This window comes from Amphiprion ocellaris, chromosome 20, assembly GCF_022539595.1.
Source record: "Amphiprion ocellaris isolate individual 3 ecotype Okinawa chromosome 20, ASM2253959v1, whole genome shotgun sequence".
Lineage (NCBI taxonomy): Eukaryota > Metazoa > Chordata > Actinopteri > Pomacentridae > Amphiprion > Amphiprion ocellaris.
The window spans coordinates 26,775,388-26,798,463 of NC_072785.1; the positions used below are offsets into that span (position 1 = coordinate 26,775,388).

At 36.9% G+C, this 23,076-nt stretch overlaps 1 protein-coding gene across 2 annotated transcripts; it reads left to right on the forward strand.

Moving 5' to 3' along the window:
- Window positions 1-4,353: 4,353 nt before the first annotated feature.
- On the forward strand, window positions 4,354-22,827 carry zmp:0000000662 (RING finger protein 145). 2 transcript variants are annotated; one of them, XM_055006234.1, is made up of 12 exons: window positions 4,354-4,526; window positions 6,754-6,854; window positions 7,060-7,352; window positions 9,173-9,281; window positions 9,898-9,989; window positions 11,894-12,135; window positions 12,976-13,151; window positions 13,252-13,392; window positions 15,297-15,479; window positions 15,560-15,707; window positions 17,185-17,541; window positions 21,561-22,827. In XM_055006234.1, exons 3-12 carry the CDS (start codon window positions 7,184-7,186, stop codon window positions 22,362-22,364), a joined length of 2,421 nt encoding a protein of 806 aa, XP_054862209.1. In that variant the 5' UTR covers window positions 4,354-4,526; window positions 6,754-6,854; window positions 7,060-7,183; the 3' UTR covers window positions 22,365-22,827. The 2 variants fall into 2 exon arrangements, with proteins under 2 accessions (XP_054862209.1, XP_023141467.2); XM_023285699.3 differs by lacking the exon at window positions 4,354-4,526 and having other exon boundaries at window positions 6,566-6,854.
- The last annotated feature ends 249 nt before the right edge of the window (window positions 22,828-23,076 follow it).

Consider the following 23,076-nt stretch of genomic DNA (forward strand, 5'->3'; position numbering starts at 1 on the left):
TCAGTCTTATCCTCAAAATCAGCAGTAGGTAAGTTAAATAATGCTGATTTACGTACAAACCATTACAATGTGCTGTTTGTCCACAAGATCTTACTGTTACAGTATTAAGTTTTACAGGTTCAATACAGAAAAATCATGTCAAATGACATGATTGTGATTATTGAATATATTTTTGATACATTCTCAAAATTTCTGATTTGTCTTACAATTATTACCATATGAAACTGCATTTTATGCACCATATATAACTTTTACAAATGACACTGAAAACTGCTAAATCTACATTCTAAGGTATTCAAAAACTGCATAGTTTGGCTACAAAAATTCTTTAAAATACTTTGAATGGACTCTAACAAATTTGTTCAAAAAATTGTTATTTTCCTGTATTTTATGGTTACATTATCTTAATATGAAAAAAGACAGAAAGATATTTACACTACCATTCAAAAGTTTGGGGTCACCCAGACAATTTCATGTTTTCCATGAAAACTCCCACTTTTATCCATGTGCTAACATAACTGCACAAGGGTTTTCTAATCATCAGTGAGCCTTTCAACACCATTAGCTAACACAATGTAGCGTTAGAACACAGGAGTGATGGTTGCTGGAAATGTTCCTCTGTACCTCTATGGAGATATTCCATTAAAAATCAGACGTCTCCAGCTAGAATAGTCATTTACCACATTAACAATGTCTAGACTGGATTTCTGACTATTTAATGTTATCTTCATTTAAAAAAAAAAACAAAAAACTTTTCTTTCAAAAATGAGGACATTTCTAAGTGACCCCAAACTTTTGAACCGTAGTGTATGTTTATGGAAAATGTGTTTTTTTAACAGTGAGGTTGTGTGTTTGGATTCCTTGTCATGCTACAGAATGAATTTAGAACTGATGGATTGAAGCATCTACAGCACTTAAACCAACTAATGCAATGATTACAGCAAAGCTACTGCTAATCCGTTATCATAGTGAGATAAAAGTCTCGTCAGTTATTTTAGTCCAAGTGCAAAGAAATTACTTCTACAGAACAGAAGGCTCGGGAGCAGCTAATCTGAGTGCAATAAAAGATCTGAGGATGTTCAAACTAAATGTAGTGGATTAACTGTGAACACGTGTACACACAAAGTACAAAGTAGCTCTGAAGTGAGGTGATAGTTGACAAAAGTTTGTAAGAAACGTGGGTGTTCTTCCTTGGTAGTGTCGTTTTTAACATCTGTGCAACAGAATAAAATCACAGATCAAATAAACTGAAGCTGGAAGATGACTCCTCTTTATCTTTTATCCTGGAGCTCTTTTATTACAAAGATGTGATGGCTGGAGATGCAGGAGACTAAATCTGAATCCAAAGTGATGCGGGACTCAATTCTTACTGTGCTGTACTTGATAAAATAAAACTGACCTTAAAATCCAATTAATTTTGTAGCCCTCAGTGCCACAGTGGCTCTTTTGGAAACCTTAGATTCACCAAAACATTAAAACCACTGAAATGTGAAGTAAACACTGATCATCTTATATATTAATAACAATAAACCTTATTTTAAACAGGAGATACAAGATGGTTTAGAAAGCAATAACATATACATAGCATAACAAAAACAACTGTATAACACTAAAAGAACATTAAAAGAACACAGTAAAACATCAGTTAAGAAAGTGCAACCTTAAAAAGGCCAATTACAGTGCATCAGAAAAGGAATAAGATAAGATAATATCAAATAAGATCAACTTTATTGATGCCTCACCGGGAAATTTACATGCTACAGCAGCCAGATGGATACAAGAAGAAGCAGGACAAGAATTGCAAAAGTATAAGAGGCTAAAAATATGGATATAATAAAGACAATGTACACCTGAAATAAAATGTATAAAAAAGTTATACAAAAGCATGTCTGTATAGGTGGGTTAGAAGCTTTTATAAATGAGGAACTGACTGAGTTCTTGTTTACAAGCAGGGGATCCTTGTTCCAAAATATTAAGACAAGACAAGATACAACAAGACAAGACACGATAAGATACGACAAGACAAGATAAGACACAAGACAAGACACGATAAGATTCGATATGACAAGACAAGATAGGATAAGATAAGATACGACAAAACAAGACATGAGAAGATACAATAAGACAAGATAGGATAAGCCAAGACAAGGCATGAGAAGATACGATAAGACAAGACAAGACAAGGTAAGACATGAGAAGAGAAGATAAGATAAGACAAGACAAGATAAGACATGAGAAGATACGATAAGACAAGACAAGACATGAGAAGATACAATAAGACAAGACAAGATACGACAAGATAAAATAAAACTTGAATAATCCTGAAGGAAGTTCATGTGCCAGATGTTGCTCAGAAAAGTTTTTTTCAGAAAAATGTTGCATGGTTTCCCTTTGTTCTCAGCCTGGACTGTGGGACTTTTAACCATAAATGATTCTCAAATCTGTGCAGAATAAGCTGTTTAAAAGTTCAGAGATGTAGAGTGGAACCAGAGCGTAAAGTGATTTAAAATTAATCAACATTCTGGAGCAAACGGAGAACTGGGGTAATTCTGCCAGCCAACTGTAACAGGGTTACAATCCAGTGTTCTGTTGGGAAACTTTACCCAGCAGAGCATTTTTGAAGACCAAGCATACCCCCTCATGGCAGTGTTAATCTGAAAACACCTTCAACAGCACAAAAACTGCTCAGGAACAGCTCGAGGAACACAACCAAGGGCTCAAACTGATCATCTGCAACCCACCACAGCTAGAAGTCCTGTTTCTGTGGTCCAGAACTGTTCTGACAGCACACTCGTGTAAACCAACAGTATTTGTGCTGTTTAGGCTTCACTGCAACATGTTTGTAGGAGAAACTATTTGGTTTGAGCTGAAGGTAAAAGCTCCGTCTAGCAGGTGCTTCCTGTAACTGAAGTTTCTGAAAGGTGTCATAATGTCCTAGTTTATGTGATGGTTCCACCTGATATCACAACCACTCAGGATATCCCCGTTTTGTGTTTTTTATGCACAGTTTGGCAAGTTTTTGTGTGCAAAGTTTAGTCTTACTTTGTCTTTGTTATTGTTTCCAGGGTCTGGATCATGAAAGTGATGCCTCATAGCTGTCTGGGGATCTTTGAGTTGCTGATTTATACCTGTATGTAGCACTAAATTTTCGTCTAACAAATCTGATTTTGCAATTTCAGTACATTTGCATTCTGACATAATCATTCATATTTCATCATGGATGTTTCTACCATTGTCTAACTCTCTGAAAAAACTTTATTTTACTCTCTTGCCTCCGGCTTTTTGTGTTCCTGCTCTGTAATTTATTCAGAACCTCCTGCAGCATTTCCCAAAGGAACATTTAACACAAAACAGCTGAGACAACATTAACCGTGTAAATACCCGGCGTCCAATATGTCCTCTGTCTTGTCTGTAGTGTCATTTATTAATAGGACTGATTTATTACAGCGTGTTTAAATGGATTATTGAAGCCAATTTGACAAACAAACTCACATCTGTGTTATATTTAGGTTGTACTGTCAGGAGCTTTATTCAGTTTTTTAACATCTGCTAAATATAATAATATTGCAGACGCCATAAAGAAACATCAACTTCTCTCTAAACTGTATATGATTTGTTCTCAGACACAAACAGTCTATACAGCCTTTGTTTGTGTTTCCAGGTTTAGTTGGCTTCGTCCCGTCTCTTTGAGGGCATTTTAATGACCCTCTCTCTTTAGCACAGACTCTCTTGTACGAATCAATTCATCCGCTGCCATAAAGTTTACTGGAAAAGCTCCAGCTGCTGCTCCAGGCTGCTTTAATGTCACTTAGTTTGTCCTAAAAGCAACACAGAGGAAAATTTAATGTCAATTCAGCTTAAGTGCAGCGTGACAGGATGAGGCAGTGAAATATAAGACTTAATCCAGCACACCTAACACGTGAGCGCACTTGTGTAAACGTGTCAGAATGTAGCTTTATGCTCTGATTTAGTTTGTTTATGTCAGTAATTATAGCTCTTGATCCACAAATTCTGTCTAAAGGGGGAAAATACATCATTCTCTCATTTTATGAATCATCTGCGAACGCAAATATCGTAGTAATATTATTTTAGAGAGCTGCACTGATGAATTTCTGCTCCATATCTGAGTTTGAGAAGTCGAGCTGCTGTTTTTTGGTGACGATAATCTAGTGAAATCAAAAATCAACTACATGACATGAGAGAAGCTGTTCTCACCCACACACTCAGGAAATGATCTTTCCTCCTGTTACTCATCTTTTCTTTCTTGCAAGTTGCACTGCGTCTGTACTTTGCCGCCAAATGCTGTGACCCTAAAAAAGCCAGTCATGAAGGAAACTCTGGGATTTCTCAAGCTTGCTCTGAGAATTTAATGTGAGAATTTTCTTTGTTTGGAATTGACAGGAGGATCTTCTAGTTGAGGAAGCTTGTTTTGAGGCAGCAGCTGTTCAGAGCTTTGGGGGCGAAAAGGAATCAGACAAACCTGAACGACAGATGGATGAAGGCGTGAAGGATGAAGGCGCACGAAGGTACAACAAACACGCGTCAAAAACTGTCAAAGTTCTTCAGGGAATTGACAAATAACACGTGAATTTGGATTTTCTTGCATGGCAAAGAGTCATTTCTGCTGACTAAATTGGCATTTAAGAATACAGCATTCTTATTGTGTCTGTTATAATTATTCCCTAATTTCTCTAAATAAATGTGTGTATTGACACATTTGTTTGTGTGAAATTATGAAACTGATTCAGCTTATCATGAATATTTATGGATCCAATTTTTAGTCTTATTTGACGTAAGACCATGTCTGCATTAGATCAGAAGTTTCCTCCCGTTTTTTTTACTTTTTTTTGACACCTTCATGAATACAGACTTGAAGTTGTAAGCAGTTTCATGGGTCAGTTTTGACATTTGGGAAATATTTAGCAGCACCTTGTACAATTTTGTCCACAATTTAAATTAAAATGCTAAATTCTGTGAAGTATTTTGGCTGAATTTAGAGAATTTCATATGTTTTAAGGCCTGAGAATTGTTATATTTTCACACTCAAAAAACTTCTTGCCTGTGAAACCATTTCTAGGGTTCAATATCTCCACAAATATAACACCCAAAGCTATGAAATTTGTTGAGGACGTAAACAAAACCATTTCTGACAGATCAAAATGAATGAATTGCTCTAGCAAAAGCCAAAAATTTAATTACTGACCCTTTAAAATGGAAAAAAGTGCAAAATTTCCAAACTAAGATGGCATTGGGGCCAGAGAAAGTTCCCAGAAGTATGGATTTATCCATATTTCCCACTAAAAATATTGTCTTTGGATGACATTTCATCAACGTTTAGGGCCTGTAACATTAGTAGAATTCGAAGTGTGTCAAAATAGTGATATGGACTAAGGATTATTGAAACAGACCACACAAACTGGTGTCTGTAGGGGTCTATATATGTATATATCTTTATATGTGCAAGGTTACAAGCTGCTTTCATGTTGTCGTCATGTTAAAATTCAACAACATATGAGGCTTATTTTGCTGTTTCCATACTTGAAATGAACACTGAACAGAGAAACTGATGATCATTTAACACACATCAGAATAAATCTCATGTTTTTGGAGCACAACATGGCAAGTGAAACAGGACATGAATGATGTACTACAGCAACAAAAGAAGACAATGCAAAATAGCTGTCACTCCTCAGTGGATTTGCGTTGTATTTATTTGCAGAAAGGACAATCTCTAAAACAATTTCAATATCTCTGTTGGTTTTAATGTCTACTTTGTATTGTCGTCTTATAGCAGTTGGAGATTATTGGCAACCAGCAGATATCATTTTTGTCACAAGGCACACTTTTGCACATGATCCCTGCTCTGTAAATCATCATGAATAAGTTTAATTCCAAAGAACAGAGTTTCAGAATCACTGATTGAGCTGTCACCATAAACTATAATATAAATGTGGAACATGGGCTAAACATGGAAAGAAAGTGGGGCCTTTCTTTGTAAGTGTCTTCATGTTGATTGTACTGTGAAATAGTTTGGAAACAGAGCAAGAATCTAAAGATTTGTGGACTGGGTATGTGTAGAAATTTCTGCCACCACTTAATCTGAATTAATTGCATTTGAATTTGTATTGCTCGACTTGAATAATTTCTCTTAAAATTAGAATTTAAATCATATAATTTGTATTTATTAAATTGAGGCAGCATTCCAACAAACCTGGAACCGGCTTCAGTTTTTGGTGGCACAAGCGTTTGCCCATAACTTCTATTGTGTAAAAACAATACCGTTGATTCTAGATGTTGCTTAATGTGGTCTGAAGTTTAAAAAAAAATGAATGAATGAATGAATGAAAATTTTAACAGTACAAAAATGACAACTACGAATATCAACTTGCAATATATTGCTATAAATGTAAAGTATAAAATACATATTTTTTGCTTATTTTGTTATTACTGCTTCAATTATTACTAATCAGTATTGAATAAAATAGTGGTAGTAGTTGCAGCAGTAGCAGGCTGAAACGTTACTTTTATTTTGAAATCGAGAATACCCGATCCTGATTGGCACATTGCGCTGTGACGTGTGCATAGGAAATGGCCACGCAAGCGCGTGGAATCATAACATTGCATTTGTAGTCTCTTTACTCATCCTCGGATTTTTCTTTTCCACCCATTTCATTTCTCTTTTTCGATGAAGGATATTTTGAACTATTTTGGAGAAGCAGAATTTAGAGAAAAACTTGAATATTTGTTTTGCAGCGCTGTGAAAACATGAGGCGGGTCACTGTGAGAGCTAACCAGCAGCTACTAGCATTAGCTAGCAAATGGCTGCTCAGCTGTGATGTCTGTCACTGTCAGAAGTAAGTGAGCCACTGTCACTTTATACACACTTCATACGAGGAAATCTTTCGCTGTTTTAACTCCTGCACCTCAAATGCGTTAAAAACTGCCAAAAATATGACGCTAAAGCCGGAATTCACAGCTAAATAACGGCCCATCTCCTCGCATTTAAGACCCTGACTGAGTCCTCTGTAGCCTAAATTGTATTTTCTGCGTGTTTTCCAGATGACAAGACGACGTGCAAAATAGTGAAGCTGCTGGGAAGCTGTGAGCTGCACAGAGAGACGGTCAGCTAACAGCATGTGACACAGAAGCCCCTCTGCTCGCCAAAGAGTTGGTCTGAATCGAGATGCCTCGTCTGGAAGAGCTGGCCAACGTCGCCCTGAGGGTGCCGAGCATCCTGGTGCTGGACCTGCTCTACAAATGTGACATTGAAGGTTTAACGGAGCACCTCAAGGCCAAAAACGAAGACATGCTCTTCAAGTATAAATATGTCATCTGGAATATGTACTACATAGGTAAGTGTCACTGTGAGAAGAGAAAAGTTGTAGCTCATACTGCACAGCTTTCATTTTCAAGCTTTTATTTTTTGTCCAGGTTGTCTGGTTCATGCATTTTTTGGATTTTTCTTGCATATCAGGAATTTAACACCTTGGCTCCTTCTGTTTTCACCCTTACATGCATACGTGGGTCAAAAATGGCCGTCGTTTTCTTGCAGTATCTTTGTAATGAAAAGTTTTTGTCATTTCATATTGCAGCTATTCCTCAAAAAACATGTTTTCGATATCATAATGTTTACATTTTTAAATTCCCTTTTATACTTTTGAAGATATTGTAATATTTGTATTACTACCCAAATCTCTTTATCACCGATAGTATGATCTTTATCACTGAAGAGCATTAACAGCTGGAGGAAAAGAGTGGAAATATATCAGCAAAATGGATGTTGATGCTCTTATATTGCTGTTCTGTGTAATATTCTTATTTTTCAATTATCACAATGTCAAAAATCTATTACAAAATGAAAAATCAACACATTTCAAACATGAAGTCATTCTTGGGTGGACAAAAATACAATACAAACATTAATACAAAATTATTATTCTCAACCAAAATGACCAAAAACGGCATAAAAACACATTGATTCTTATACGGGTCATTTTTGACCCACTTACGAAAGAGTGTAGGGTCCAATCACTCGTACATCTAAGGGTTAATTGAAATATATTTCAAGATACGTGTGGCTCCTTCTGTTTTAATTGTATTCTATATCATATATATATATATATATATATATATATATATATATATATATATATATATATATATATATATATATATATATATATATATAGATATATAGATATAGATATAGATATAGATATATAGATAGATAGATAGATAGATAGATATAATATAAGACCCATTATTGAGTCACCTTTCTTCCAAAAGCTGATTTCTCTGGAATTTTCCTCTATTTTCATGGTCTAAATGCTGTTTCAGATTGGTTTTGTGTTCTTCTCTTGCACAGAATTTAGCTCAAGCACAACAGAAGCATTTGTATGGGCTACTGAAACTTGAAGTAAGAAGGAACCTAGAAGAAATGACTGAATTAAAACTGAGTTTGATACTGAACATTATTAGGAAATTTAAAGGTTTCTGTGTGCACTGCTGAGTTTCTTTACTAGAAAGTATGTTAGTATTGGTTTCCAAGATGTGAATTTAATTTAATAGAACACAAAGTGGTTTTTCTTCTAAATATTTTTAAAGCATTATCTAAAGACAAAGTTAGTGACAATATCTCTTTTGAAAGATGCTAAAATATTGACAACTATCTTGTAAAGGGAAAACTCAAAATATCTAAATGTACAGTATGTGTTCTGCAGCTGATAATAGATTACTCATGTCAGTTGTTTTATGACAGTTTTGTGGTTCTAGCTTGTGAGTTGTGGGGATGTGCTGCATTTCCCTGGTTTTTGCAACTGTAAAGTAAATCTTTTTGTGTTGTGAACTGTTGGTCGGACAGTACTGGATATCTGAAGATGTCATGTGTTGCTGTGGGAAATTGAGGGTACAGTTATTAATAAAAAAATCCAGCAGGTTATTTGTATTAACACTGCAAATAATCATCAGTTGGAGCCTTGGAGGAAACATTTGATAATAATTTAATTGCGTAAATTTGGACTTTTCTGGCAGCTTAGTCAGTCTGGTAAGGAAAGTTAATGCTGTAGAAGTTCAAAACTGCAAATTTAATGACAAGATTTGCATCAGAGTGTCTTTCATATGCTTTTACGCTCTTAACTGTGATATAAAAACAACTTTCCTCTCTTTCTTCCAGGTCATCTGATAAATTTGGTGGTGTTAGTTCTGCCGTTGAGACACATTGTGACGCTCTACCTCCACATCCTCGCTGCCCTCCTCCTGTACATGGGGCATCAGATTTCCAAGTTAGTACTACTACTGCCGCTTCACTTCTGGATTTATTGTGACAGAATCAGATTTCTCTCCTGGCAGTAATCTCAGAGCTCCTCCCTCTGTGGATCTAGTATCCTTTCAGTATTTAATTTTAGTAGTACTGTATCCTGCGTTGGTCCGTTCATGTTTACTCCTCACTTTCTTGTAAATGTGTCTTGAAACCTGAGAGCACAACAGTGGTTACTTTAAAGACTGCAGGCCTGATGCTTTAAATAGACCAAACTATGATTATTTGGATGGAAACAAATAGAATAGAAACACATTTGTAAATATATAATGATCATAAAACAGAGAAATAATTCTGAAGTGTGTAAATTAAGTCTTTTATTATTGCTTCAGAGGCCATTTTATATCAGTAGGAGAAAGTTTGTGTATGTATACATTTATTTTATGAATTTATTTAGTTATTCCTCAAATTATTGAAGTTTTTTTAACAAGTAACTCCAAAAACCAAGCTATGTTTTTTAAAATCACACCACAGTCCATTACATGTTGCTGTGTTTTCTTCTAATGGCTTGTGTCTGCTAAAAACAAACAACACGCAGCGTACATATAATTATAAAGTTGTTTTTCCTTTTCGTTTTGCAGGGATTATGTTCGTGAGGAGCTGCAGTACGGCTATGAGGGAGCAGTGTATCTTGATTCTTTGGCCTTCAACAGATTTGTCTCTGCGATGACTAGTGAGTACCAACCTTGCACGTGAATTCAAATCGTTTAGGCTCATATTCTAAAAAAAACTTGTCGAGGTTGAAGTTTATAAAGCTTTTCAAAAAGAAAATATGCTGCAGTTTCTCATTTTTTCCCCCTTTAAGTATTAGTGACGCAGATCTTTTACTCGTGGACACAAACTTCAGTCATAGCTAGTTTCACTCTACATTCATAGTCAAAGTCAAGACTGTGTTTTTATGGCTGTTTGGTATCTTTGAAGACTCTAAAATATGAATTACAGTTGTTTGTGCTTGAAAAAAGTTGGCTGAACAGAGTAATTTTGAATAACTACCCGTATCTTAAGCTGTTCAGTTTTAAAGGGCCAATTTGCAGATGGCTTTATGTAGCCCAATATTTGCAACCATTTAAAGTAAACGGTGCTTAAAACAAATGTTTGTTTTGATAAATGTTTTGCAAGACAATCCACTGTTATCCACGTCTTTATAATTCATCGTAAAAGAGTTGGAATTGAATTAGTTGCTGCTGAACTTTGGATTGACGGTGCCCAAACACCATGGGAAGTTCTAATATCTCCAGATATTCCTGTGTTGTGTCCAAATATTATTGTTTCATAGCCCTTTCCACACCTGAGAAATAATCACTGACGTGGCACGATAGTCAAATCTGCAATATTGTGTAAAAACTACGGCTGCGACTTTAACATGTTCATTCCCATTAATTTCAGAAATAACGCACTTAATTGTACCCTTCTCAGTTCCCTAATTTCTGACACACTGGTAAAACTGAACACTCCAGCCCAGTAAGTGGCGGTAATGAACCTAAAGTCTGTTTGCAGCCTTCATGAAGATACACAGGAGTGACATCAGCGCACAAGAAAGTTTGGTGAACAGTGAAGGAAGACGACACCGCTTTGAGCTTGTGGGGCAGAAAGTTTGCTTCTAAAAACTTCCCGATGGCAGCTTGGATAAAAGTGTGGTTGTGTACAAATTGTACAACAAAGAGTTTTCTCAGAGGGGATGCTGCAGTATCACCTCAATGCAAAACATATTGCTGTTAGCACCAGAGCTAACGTTAGCTTCAACAGTCCTGGTACTAGCAAACGCTGTAGCCATCCCATAATAGACCACTTTTCAAGACGTTGAAAGTGCTTGAGTTTGCAAAAAGTCTTAAAATGTTGAATATAATCGCTACAATTGCACTTTGAGTTTGCAGTAATCTGTGTATGTAGTAGATGAAAAATGTAGATAAATATAAATGAAACATAAACATTTTTGTTGTTTAAGTTAATGTATATGTCTATTTATCCGTTCAGTCGTCAACCAAAATTTATTTGAATTGAAAAACTTTGCTTATTGTGTCAAATAATAAGCAAATATAACCCTATAATATGTATATTGTAGTATCAATAGAACCTTGTGCATGTCCACGATCTATGTTTGCGGTGTGAAAATGTCAGGCAAATTGTTCAGTGGAGTCCTGACTTCTCCAAATTAATACTTGGTCGTCTCTCAAGTCAAAGCAAAGGAACTACAAGGAATCACTTGAACAGAGCACAGTCTGAACAGGTGACTGATAACATGAAGAAACAGTTTAGCTTTGATAAACAAGTCGCAGTTCATTATCAGTTTCTGAGCAGCCGGTTTCAACTGGCTGCTTGCAAGACCAACTCGTTATATTTTCATGGTCAAAGTCAATCATGGAAATTTACTGGGTACATTGGGTTATTGGAGTTCACAGTCACACAGTTGTACAGTAGTTTGACATCATAAAAAGCATTTAATCATAACATTTACCTCAAATTCACACTGTAGTCAAAACTGCAATCAGTCGTGACCTAATTCAAAAATTGGCTCTTCTGGTATTTTGCAGCCTAATTTCCACATTTGTGAGGTTGTAATTGACTAATTCTGTGCAGGTCAGATTATTCTCAGCACGCTGTGTGCCTTCCTGATGAAGACCAGAAAGGTGTGGCTGTTTTCTGCTCACATGCTCCCCCTGCTGGCTCGACTCTGCGCTGCTCCTCACGCTACGCTGCTAACGGTCAACACATTCTCTATGGGCCTGACTGGAGCTGGGATCGCCGTGTTCCTCCTCTCAAATCTCTTTGTGCCATACCGCCTCGCAAGGGCTGCCTACTCAGAGCTGCTTCACCTGGAGGTACTATTATTCTCAGATCTTTTATTTATTGTTAAGTTTATTATGTTGTTGCTTTTTAGGGTGTTTCCTTTAGTATGTTCTAACTTTTAGTGCATGTAAAAACTCTGCAAACTTGCAAAGCATGCTGATTTTTGCCTGCCTGAAACACACAACTTTTTTCTTTTACTTATTTAAGTCACACATTTGCATAACAACTGTCATGTCCATAGTATTTTAAATGACACACTAACACATTCTGAATCAAATCTGACAAACTATAAATCACTGAAAAGAATGAAGCTTCCAAACCCAAACCGTTTTAGGATGTCAAAATGACACAAACAAGAGTTCCTTACTTTGTCAAAAAAAAGTGTGTACACAGCAAAATATTAGCTTCTTTTCTGTTGTCTATAGCTGCACATTCTTGTTGAATCGCTGTACTGCTGGTTGTTTTTACTGCATGAATCCACCAAACAAAATGCCTCCAAGCTTCTTTTTTTAGTGAAATAGTGGGTGAATGTCCGGGGGTTGCTTAATTATTCTTCGCTTTCATGTTGCTACAGTTGTGGAGATAAATAAATGGTAAATAACTCTGTTTAAATTAGATCCTGTGGCTTTTCAGGTGTCTCTAATTTAAACTTTAATTTCACACAGGTTTGTTTTTTATCACTCCAAATATTTCAGTGTTTTACCTCATTGATCTTTTTATTAATTTATAATAAAATAAACATTCCCAACATGAGCAAACACTTCAGGTTGCGTTCACTGTACGTCACCCTGAAAAACAAAACATCAACAAAAAATGAATAGTTTTGCAGCTTTGTAAAGATTTCTTGTCTCGTCATGTCTGCCGTCCGTCAGGTGATTGAGCTGTACAGACTCCTGGCGGTGGGAATCTCTCTGTGGAACCAGTTTGCCGTCCCAGTGCTCTTCAGTGTCTTCTGGTTTGTTCTGTTCGTCGTCCAGCTGTGCTCAGACACCATGTCAGCCAGCGCCTCAGCGACCCATCAGGGAATCATGTTCTTCCTGCTCACAAGGTGTGATTATGAGCTTCATACTTACTGTTCCTTTTTGCTTTTTTGCTCCTGACATTATACGCCTTACATTTTGCTTGTATTTTGGTATTTTCTCCTGCAGCGTCTCTGAATGTTGTGCCACACCGTACTCTCTCCTGGGTCTGACCTTCGTGGTGTCCTATCTGGCTCTCGGGCTGCTCAACTTATGCAAGTTCTACCTGGGAGGTTATGCAGCTGTTCAGAATGAGAATGTCATGCACAGGTGAGATGAGAGGACACTTTTTGCCCACTTTGGACACTTTAATTTACAATAACTGAGGCATTAAACTACTATATCAACCCTCTCTGCAAACATTTGATCATTTAAGCATTCAGCAGCATTAATTCTCAATTGAAGGTGTCTTTGAGTCCATCATCTGTCAGCTTTTGATCTTTATCTACTTGTGAATGTTCCCAGTGTTCACCAGCTGTCTGTTAACCTCTCATGTCAGATGCTTGGTGCAGAGCAGGTTGCACACTTTTAGTTTTAAAACTTTTTCCTCTGAAAGTTGTAGGCCAACAAGTAAAATGTTGGGGTTTTAATTTTTGACCAACCAGCAGTTTAAAATTCTAACATACTTGGTTTGATAACACGAGAGAGAAAACTCAACAGATGCTCACAGATGTTGGATATTTAGGCATAAAAAAATGACAAATAATTAACTGATTGTGAAAATAGTTGCTGTTTCATCACCCGACTGTAACATAAAATGATTCAGACATAAATGTAAAAGCATGTATTGCAGTTTATATTTACAGATTTACGTGCAAAAACCCTCAACATCCCATCTGCTAATGATATATTTTGTTTATTGTTTAAGTAAAAAGAAGATAAGCTTTTATCGGTCCTGCATTGGGGAAATTTGCTTAGTATTACACCGGCAATGGGGATAGTATGAAAATCAATGGACATAAGTAGAAAAATAAACAAGTACTGATGATATTGTACAGATTCTTCCATATGTAGAAATTCTGATTTTGCACAGATTCTTCTAGATGTGGAAAATGATGATATTGCACATACCTATATATTAAGAACCAATGATATTGCACAGATTTTTCCATGAGTAGAAATACTGACATACGAAATGGTGATATTGCACAGAATATTGTATATGTACCCTACCATTCAAAAGTTTGCGGTACCCCAGACAATTTTGTGTTTTCCATGAAAACTCACACTTTTATCCATGTGCTAACATAACTGCACAAGGGTTCTCTAATCATCAGTTAGCCTTTCAACACCATTAGCTAACACAATGTAGCATTAGAACACAGGAGTGATGATTGCTGGAAATGTTCCTCTGTACCTCTATGGAGATATTCCATTAAAAATCAGCTGTATCGGGTCACCCAAGTAGCTGAACTGGTTGACCCATAAACCGGGTTTATAGTCCCTGACGCAGCGGCCTGGGTTCCATTCCAGCTGATGGCCCTTTGCTGCAGTTCTTCCACCAATTCTTCTCCCTACTTTCCTGTCTACCTCTACTAACCTATCTAATAAAGACAACAAAAAGGCTAAAAAATAACTTAAAAACAAATTATATCTACTAATATACAAATTTCTTTCAGAAAAATAGTGAAAACTTATTTAAATTTACTTTCACTTAACTGTGTTTTCAGTCTCATTCTGCAAATTAACAGTAAGTGACAGTTAAGTAATGCTGATTTGTGCAGAAACTATTACAATGTGCTGTTTTTCCACAAGATCTCACTGTTACAGCATTGAATTCTACAGGTTAAATACAGAAAAATTGTGTAAAATTGCATATACACTACCGTTCAAAAGTTTCCAGCTAGAACAGTCATTTACCACATTAACAATGTCTAGACTGTATTTCTGATTAATGTTATCTTCGTTGAAAAAAATAGAACAGCTTTTCTGTCAAAAATAAGGACATTTCTAAGTAACCCCAAACTTTTGAATGGTAGTGTACGTGAAATTGAAGAGAGTTTTGTGCAGAATTTAAATATTAATACGCTATCCTTCTTATATCAAGAGTCTTGTTTGTAGTATTGTATCATTAATTCAACAGCTAAAGTCATCAATGTTCTCTACAAACCTGACGTCAAAGTTTTCGCTGCTGCTTTATTATGATTTAACTGTGACCTTGTTCTTGTTCTCAGAGGCGTTACTGAAGGCGTCACTCTGCTGCTGCTCGCCCTCCAGACCGGCCTGTTGGATATGCAGGCTCTGCAGCGCACCTTCCTCCTCAGCATCATCCTCTTCATCGTGGTGACTTCAACCCTGCAGTCGATGATAGAAATAACAGACCCGGTTATTCTGGCTCTGGGCGCATCACGCAACAGGTAGCAGCAGCAACACTCACTTCTATTTCTCTAAGTTTACAATAGAAAACATTCATTTTCTGTTTGTTCTGTGCTTCCAGGAGTCTGTGGAAACATTTCCGTGGCCTCAGCATGTGTCTGCTGCTGCTGGTTTTCCCGGTGTTTATGGCTTATAAAATCTCCCAGTTCTTCCACATGGACTTCTGGCTGCTGATCCTGGTGTCCAGCTGCATGCTGACCTCCCTTCAGGTAAAGAGATGTCGGTGTTTGTCTGTCTTGGGAAATGTTGAAAAGATTAGGCTGTGTTCTTCTTAATGGCACATGTGGTAAGGATTCGGAGCTTTAAATATAAATGTAATCTCCATTGAAACACAGCACAGATAATAGACTTACCAATATGCTGAAATGCGCTTTTAAATTACTGGCATTTCTTATAATGAAACATGATGTCAGTTAATTTCACTGCAGCTTGATTTTTAGCCATTTTTAATTCAAAGCTGAAAAAACACCTCATTACATATTATTTATTTCTGTGATAGATGTTTTTTGCATAACCTTTTCATGTTAATCTGCTCTTGGGGTTGAGTTCCATTTGGAAAAGTGGGAAGTTTTGATCCTCACCTTCATATAGGATTGGAACATTTTTACCTGTGGCGCCCCTCAGTGGTTATATCAAATAAAGACACTGCGGCAGATGTGGTGCACCCAACATATCTAGTTTGCCCTGTAGCTTTTAATCGATATTATTGCTTTTTTTCTGCATTAAATGTCTTTGACACCAATTTTTGGAGAGATAATTACCAAAAAATTTGTGTTGTTATTGTTTATTGTGATCCTGTTACGTTTTCTGGAGCCCATGTTGAAATAAAATGCATTGAGTAGCCATGTTATTAGCAATAAAGTAAAAATGATAAAACAACAAATACAGTTAGATCAAAATCACACTAATGAAAAACAATAAAACTATTATAAATGGATTGACAGGTAAAACACAGCCTCAAAAATGTAAGGAAACCTGTTTTGCGCTCTTGTTTATCAGGTCTGTCTTTATAAATGTCTTTAAATGCTTTTTGAAACTTTATTGCCGTACATTCTCAAACCGTTCCAGTGAGATACGGCTTTGTAAGCTGCCCTTTTTTTTTGTTTTTCAGTAGCATTTTGGTAGCATAATGTGACTCCTCCTCACCTGACTTGTTGGATAACTGTCTCCAGACAGTGATAAATTTGGGTAGAATCATTAAGTTTGCTTTAAAAACTAGTTCATTTCTTAATTAATAATGATGAATAAGGTGGAATAATAACCGCAAATGTGCAAGGATAGTAGATGGAGCTTAAAAAAAGATTGTTTAGAGGACAGATTGTACAAGATGATTGCAAACATGGTGGGAAGTTTTAAATTCCATAGAAGTCCTGTGCATTGTCCACCTAATGTACCCGACACACCTCAGGAAAAACACTGACATGATGCTACATGATGATGCTATAGCCTGTAGAAAATGTCCCTGTGTTTTCTCCTGTGTTTAATACGAGGACCAATACCACTATCTGTGCAAACTGGCATGGAAATGTTGTAATATGAACAGTTTTCAAAATAAAAGGAAAGCATTATTGGCTCTTACTCACAAGGAAAGGAAACATACATGTAACAAAATACGGCTGCTATCATGACGTCTTCTTTACTGTTGATTATTTTTAATTAATATTCTAAGAAATGCTGTTCTTCCAGGTTACGGGCACGATGCTGATCTACTCCCTCTTCATGGTGGAGCTGTTCCGCAGCGACCCGATCGAGAGCCTGGACGAGGTGATCTATTGGGTGAACGCCGTCAGCCGGGTGCTGGAGTTCGTGGTGGCGCTCTGCGTGGTGGCGTACGGCACCTGGGAGTCGCTGTTCGGGGAGTGGAGCTGGATGGGCGCCTCCGTCATCATCATCCACTCGTACTTCAACGTCTGGCTCCGAGCTCAGTCCGGCTGGAGGAGCTTCCTGCTCCGACAGGAAGCGGCCAAGAAGATCAACTCGCTGCCCAGAGCCACGACTCAGCAGCTGCAGCAGCACAACGACGTCTGCTCCATCTGTTTCCAGGTCAGTCACACTGCAGGGCTTGGGGGATGTAGCTCACAAATGTCTCATTTAAACCCTGATTTGGCCGTGACAAATCATCTTTAAGATCACGGAGCGTCTGCGCAAGGGCAGGCAGGATATTTATGCAGGTGTTTTGGGGGTTTAAGAGTTTACTTACAGCGTCTTCTCTTAGCACATGTATCCTCCACATTTGAATTATATTTATTTTTGGCCACAGTCATCTAGTTGGTTCTTCCATCTCCCTTACATGCTGTATGACTTACAAAATTATATATTCTGTCTGAATTAGAGTCATATACAAGGACTTTTTCTTGCTAAAATGTATTTTTTCCAGTTCTGTAGTTAAAGTAAAGAAGCACTCATTCTCATTTAATATTTAAGTGTAAAAAAAAAACATGATTCTTGAGCAATAAAATAAGGAAAAAATGTATAGAAAAAAAGCATGAATCATTTTAGCTTTCTGACTAGTGTATACTGCAACATTAAAGGATTAAGATTAATGAATGCTTTGAGTGTAGTCAGATTAGATTTTGTGTGATTTCAGCTTCACTGAGGCTCGACTGGATAAACAGCCGCTAAGTCAGAAAGTTCAGGTTAGAAAAACATCTGATCGCTGGTTTTTCACTTCAGTGGATTGATTTTAAAAAAGTAAAATAAAAAGGCTTTAACCAGCCAAAGGCCTCCAGTTTTACTTCAAATAATTTGGATCTATCGTTGGTTTTTATGTTTAACATAAAGCATGTTTTTAAAAGTGAATATAGATACAAAGTTGTGGTTTACACTTGGAGCAATGGAGAGCAGAAACATTTCCATCTGTTGTGATCCTACAAAACCAAGCTACAGATGCTTTTGTTTATTTTCAAAAATGTTTAAACTATCTGCCTGGACTTCTTTTGTCCAAGTTATCATTGAGAAACTTAGATGTAATTGAGGAAAAAAATCAAAAGTTGTATGCAATAGATATATTTTGTCCTTGTTCTGATAATTATAATCTTATTCCAGTTATATAAACAATACAAAAAGAAACATGATGTACTGAATGATTTTCAAAGTAATGGAGTGGCAGACGCATATAAGGCGCCTTTACACGTGTTTGGGAGTTTAGGATTTTAATTGTCGCTCTTTCTCTTAGCTGCAGACCAGATATAGTGTCATATTTATATCATCTATGTTTGAATTTTATTTATTTATTGCTGGCTGCTTCCCTTTACATCTTTTACTGTCTATATGACTTACAAGGTTATTTATTCTATCTGAATTAGAGTTAAATATGCTGACTTTTTCTGGCTAAAATGTCAGCTTTGTGTTTTCTGTTGCTGTTGTTAACTCCTCCAGCACAAAATAACGCATTCAATCTCATTTAAGATTTCCAATCTGTTTTTAAGAGTATTTATAGACATAATTTGTATGTGAATTACACATAGAGCAATGCAGTACAGAAGTGTTATGCATGTTTCTCCCTCTATTCCTTTTTTTCCCAATAACAAGAACAGAAGTCTGAAGAAAACCAAGCTACTGATGCTTGTTTATTTTGAAATGTGTTAAAACTGTCTCTCCTACTGTTGTTTTCTCCAGTTATATTACAATTACATCAAAATCATACATACAAAGCATTAGAACAGTTTAAATCAAGCGACAGGTGAAACACCGCACAAAAAATGAAAGAAAACCCATTTTAAACACTTCATATACCTCTTTAAATTGCTCCCCTCCACCTCTTTGACTTGCTATGTGGCATAAAAAGTTAATTAACCTGTCTGAATTAGAGTTATATACGAGGATTTTTTTTCCTGCTAAAATATCATCTGTGGTTAACTCCGACATCTTCAGCTTCTAGTCTGTTTTTAAATTTATATTTGTATATTTAGACAAATTTGTTAACAGAGCAAAGCGTTCTTTTGTTTCCAAAAAACGGAGCAGAAACGTGTTTTTCCATCTCTTGTGATCTGACAAAACCAAAGTGTTAAAACTGTGTTCTCTCCCGCTGTTGTTTTCCCAATGTAGACAAAAACAAACCGTGACAAACTCAAGTGTAATGACCAAAAGTTTAGAGGAAAATCTAAAGTTATCTATGATAGATATGTCCTTGTCTTGATAGGTTCAGCTTTATTACAAATATTCAAACGAAACATGAAGAGCACCAGCAGATAGATATGAAATCCTGAATGCAGACAGTGTTGAGGCTATAAGTAAACAGTAGTTTGTTTCAGTAATATCCTAAATAAATTCATGTTGTGGTTAGGATGTTTGGTATTTGACAGCTTCATGTGCAGACAGTAAACATGTGACAGACCTCCTCTGTAGCTATATAATACTCCACATTGTGCGTGTCTTTGTTATTCTTGTCTTTCCAGGAAAACTGGTCAGACAGTCTTTGGCCTTGAGCCAGATTTTTTTTTCTCTTGTTATTGTTTTCCATCAAAACCGGTTAATGTTCCCGTCCTCAGTTTTAATGTCAAGGAAGCGGCTGCCGAAAATCTTGATAGCGTAACGTAGAACAGTTGCAGAGATGACGATAGGCCTGAAATTTTCTGGTGTAAGAGATAAGACTTTACTGATCCTCGTGGAGATACTGTCACACGTGTGACAGCAGCACAAAGAAACAGCTGAGAGGTAAGAAAACAGATCAATAAGTTTCAGATTGAGGCTTAAAATATGCAACTAATTAAGAAAAATGACAATAAAAAGCAAAATGTAATGTAGATAGTACTATACTGTGGACTATATACGTGAATTGTGTACTGTGACTATTGTAAACAGTTATAATATATAAAATACAGCATAAAATGAATTACAAAGTGTAAATATAACAGAAATAGAAGCAAATACTATGAGATAATGTAAAAATAATAGTAATGTATTATTATGCTAATTATGGGGTCAGAATTAGTTTTATTGTCAATTAGGTTTTCACTTACAAGGAATTTTTGTAGAAAAATAGAGGAAGCAAGTAATTTTAAAGAAGGATAAATGAATACACAGCCAAAGGAGCAAGTACAAGGAATGATATTAGTAATTAGAAGTAGTAGATATATATATATATATATAAGGCGTGTTAGAAAGTGCAAATTAGTCAAAATCTAATCAGGTGGTCCTTGTGCCATTTCTGACCTTCGATGAAAATTGCATCCAAATCCGTTGTTCTGCTTTTGAGTAATGTTGCTAACAGTCAGATAGGTCAATATATAATTGAGGGACTTTTGAAATCCATGGGGTATATCTTGTATACATTTTTATTAAAAGTTAAAAAATCTTGTTTTTTTTAGGTTCATTATGATAATGTCTTGACAAATTCCATAATTATTTATTATGGAAACAATCACTTATTAATAAAAAATTGATTGGATATCACTGCAATGTCAACTAAATAACCATCAGAATTTAATAACAACCACCTTCTAATTAGCTAAACAATAATGTTAAGTAAGACAAACCAACCGATGCTGATCGTCACCTAACTCCGCTGCGTTCCTTGGTGGAGTAATAGTGATACCAATAATCAAAAAAGTGCAGGAAATTGGTTCTGATATTTGGTGGACCCCTACTATATACACTACCATTGAAAAGTTTGGGGTCACCCAGACAATTTCATGTTTTCCATGAAATCTCAGACTTTTATTCATGTGCTAACATAATTGCACAAGGGTTTTCTAATCATCAATAAGCCTTTCAACACCATTAGATAACACAATGTAGCATTAGAACACAGGAGTGATGGTTGCTGGAAATGTTCCTCTGTACCCCTATGGAGATATTCCATTAAAAATCAGCCGTTTCCAGCTAGAATAGTCATTTACCACATTAACAATGTCTGGACTGTATTTCTGATCAGTTTTAAAGTTATCTTCACTGAAAAAAACTGCGTTTCTTACAAAAATAAGGTGATTTCAAAGTGACCCCAAACTTTTGAACGGTAGTGTACGTGTTTTCATTGTAAGATGCTTATCCTAGTGTGCAACTCTATGAAACAAAACGCTCTATGGGTATTGTTCTGAAGGCGGATTTTTCTCTCTTCACAGGAAATGAGCTCTGCTGTGATCACCTACTGTGGACATTTCTTCCATGGAAACTGCCTCCGCAAGTGGCTGTATGTTCAGGAAACATGTCCGATGTGTCACCAAACGGTTCGGCCGACACCTTCAGCTCAGAGCCAGGCTTCAGGAGACGCCCCGGCAGCTCCGCCTCAGAGAGATGAAGATCCAGATCCGGTTGCACAAGAAGGAGAACGGGACCCAGACGGCGGCAGCAACGGCGGGACTCAGGACAGTGACGATTTAACTCCTGAGCAGCAGCAGCAGAAGGAGGAGGAGGAGGAGCAGAGTGAAAACAAAAACCAGCCGGCTGAACCTCACAGCGACGCCGTCCAAGGTTTTCGTTTCAGCTCCAGCGGAGACTTTGTAGGATTCGTCAGCCCAGTTTCTTCAGGTTGTAACGTGCTGCCAGGTACGACTTCTAATACGCACAATCATGACGGGCGAGACGAAGACTCACCGCTGCCATCGAATCCCGACGCTGTGAATGAAAACACAGCCGAGGACCGGCAGTCTGACTCTGAATTATCAGGACCGGAGGACGGCGTCGCTCTTCATTGTAAATCACGGATTGATTCATCAGAGGCAAATAATTCTGAGGCTGGTTCGAGCCTCCCTGGTAGCCAAACGTCTGTCAAATCATGTCATCAGAACTCAGAAAATCCTCAAAGTCACAACGGCACAATTTCAGGCTTTGACGGGCTCAGAGAGGCCAGATCGTCGCCACAGATCCTCCAGCCGTCTTCCTCGGACGCCACCTTCACTTGCACAAGCACAGACAGCAGCGACTGACTGCCCTGCATCAGTGCCTTGAAGGGAGTAGAAGGGTGATTCTCCACAACGGGGGAGTTAAACACATTTGCCTTCCGTATGTGAACAAATGGGAAAAACAAAAAAAACATGTATCTTCTACCAGACAGTGGAATGAATGTGCTTCAGTTTAGCAAATGTCTGGACTGATCATGAGACTAAATTGTGATGAATCATTGTAAAGAAGTTAATAATAATCACGTGTAACTACAAATCAATGTATTCTGAATCCTAGCAGGTTACAAGTAAAGACGTTTACTTGGAGAAGCAGCAGTTTGGGTTATTTTAATTTCAGTTTTTTTTCCTCGTAGTCCTTCATGTGTAGCATCTTTGTGAAAGCAAACGTGGCAAAAAGCTTCAGCGGTCGTCTTTGTTATTCATGAATCAGCCTTTTGTACTGCAAATATTCTCTGTCTCCCTCCCAGTATTAAATTACTGCTGTGAACTTGTATTTCTTTTTTTTTACTGTACATTAATAATAAAATCATGACAGGTGCACAGTCAGGCTGGCATAGTGTGTCAGATTTAGTTGAAGCAAGACATTACTTCTGTCATCTTAAACTGAAGACAGTTCAAATTAAACCAAGATTTGTTGTATTTCTTGGCAAAAAAAAATCTTTTTAATGTCTTTACTGATATTAACTTTTGTTTTCTCTGTGAGAAATGTGAAACAATGTCACATTCAGCTGACAAA

Coding starts and splice junctions, on each gene's coding strand:
- zmp:0000000662 (XM_055006234.1), top strand. CDS start 7,184: ATGCCTCGTCTGGAAGAGCTGGCCAACGTCGCCCTGAGGGTGCCGAGC. Junction 12,136..12,975: donor CAGAGCTGCTTCACCTGGAG/GTACTATTATTC, acceptor GCCGTCCGTCAG/GTGATTGAGCTGTACAGACT. Junction 15,480..15,559: donor CTGGGCGCATCACGCAACAG/GTAGCAGCAGCA, acceptor CTGTGCTTCCAG/GAGTCTGTGGAAACATTTCC.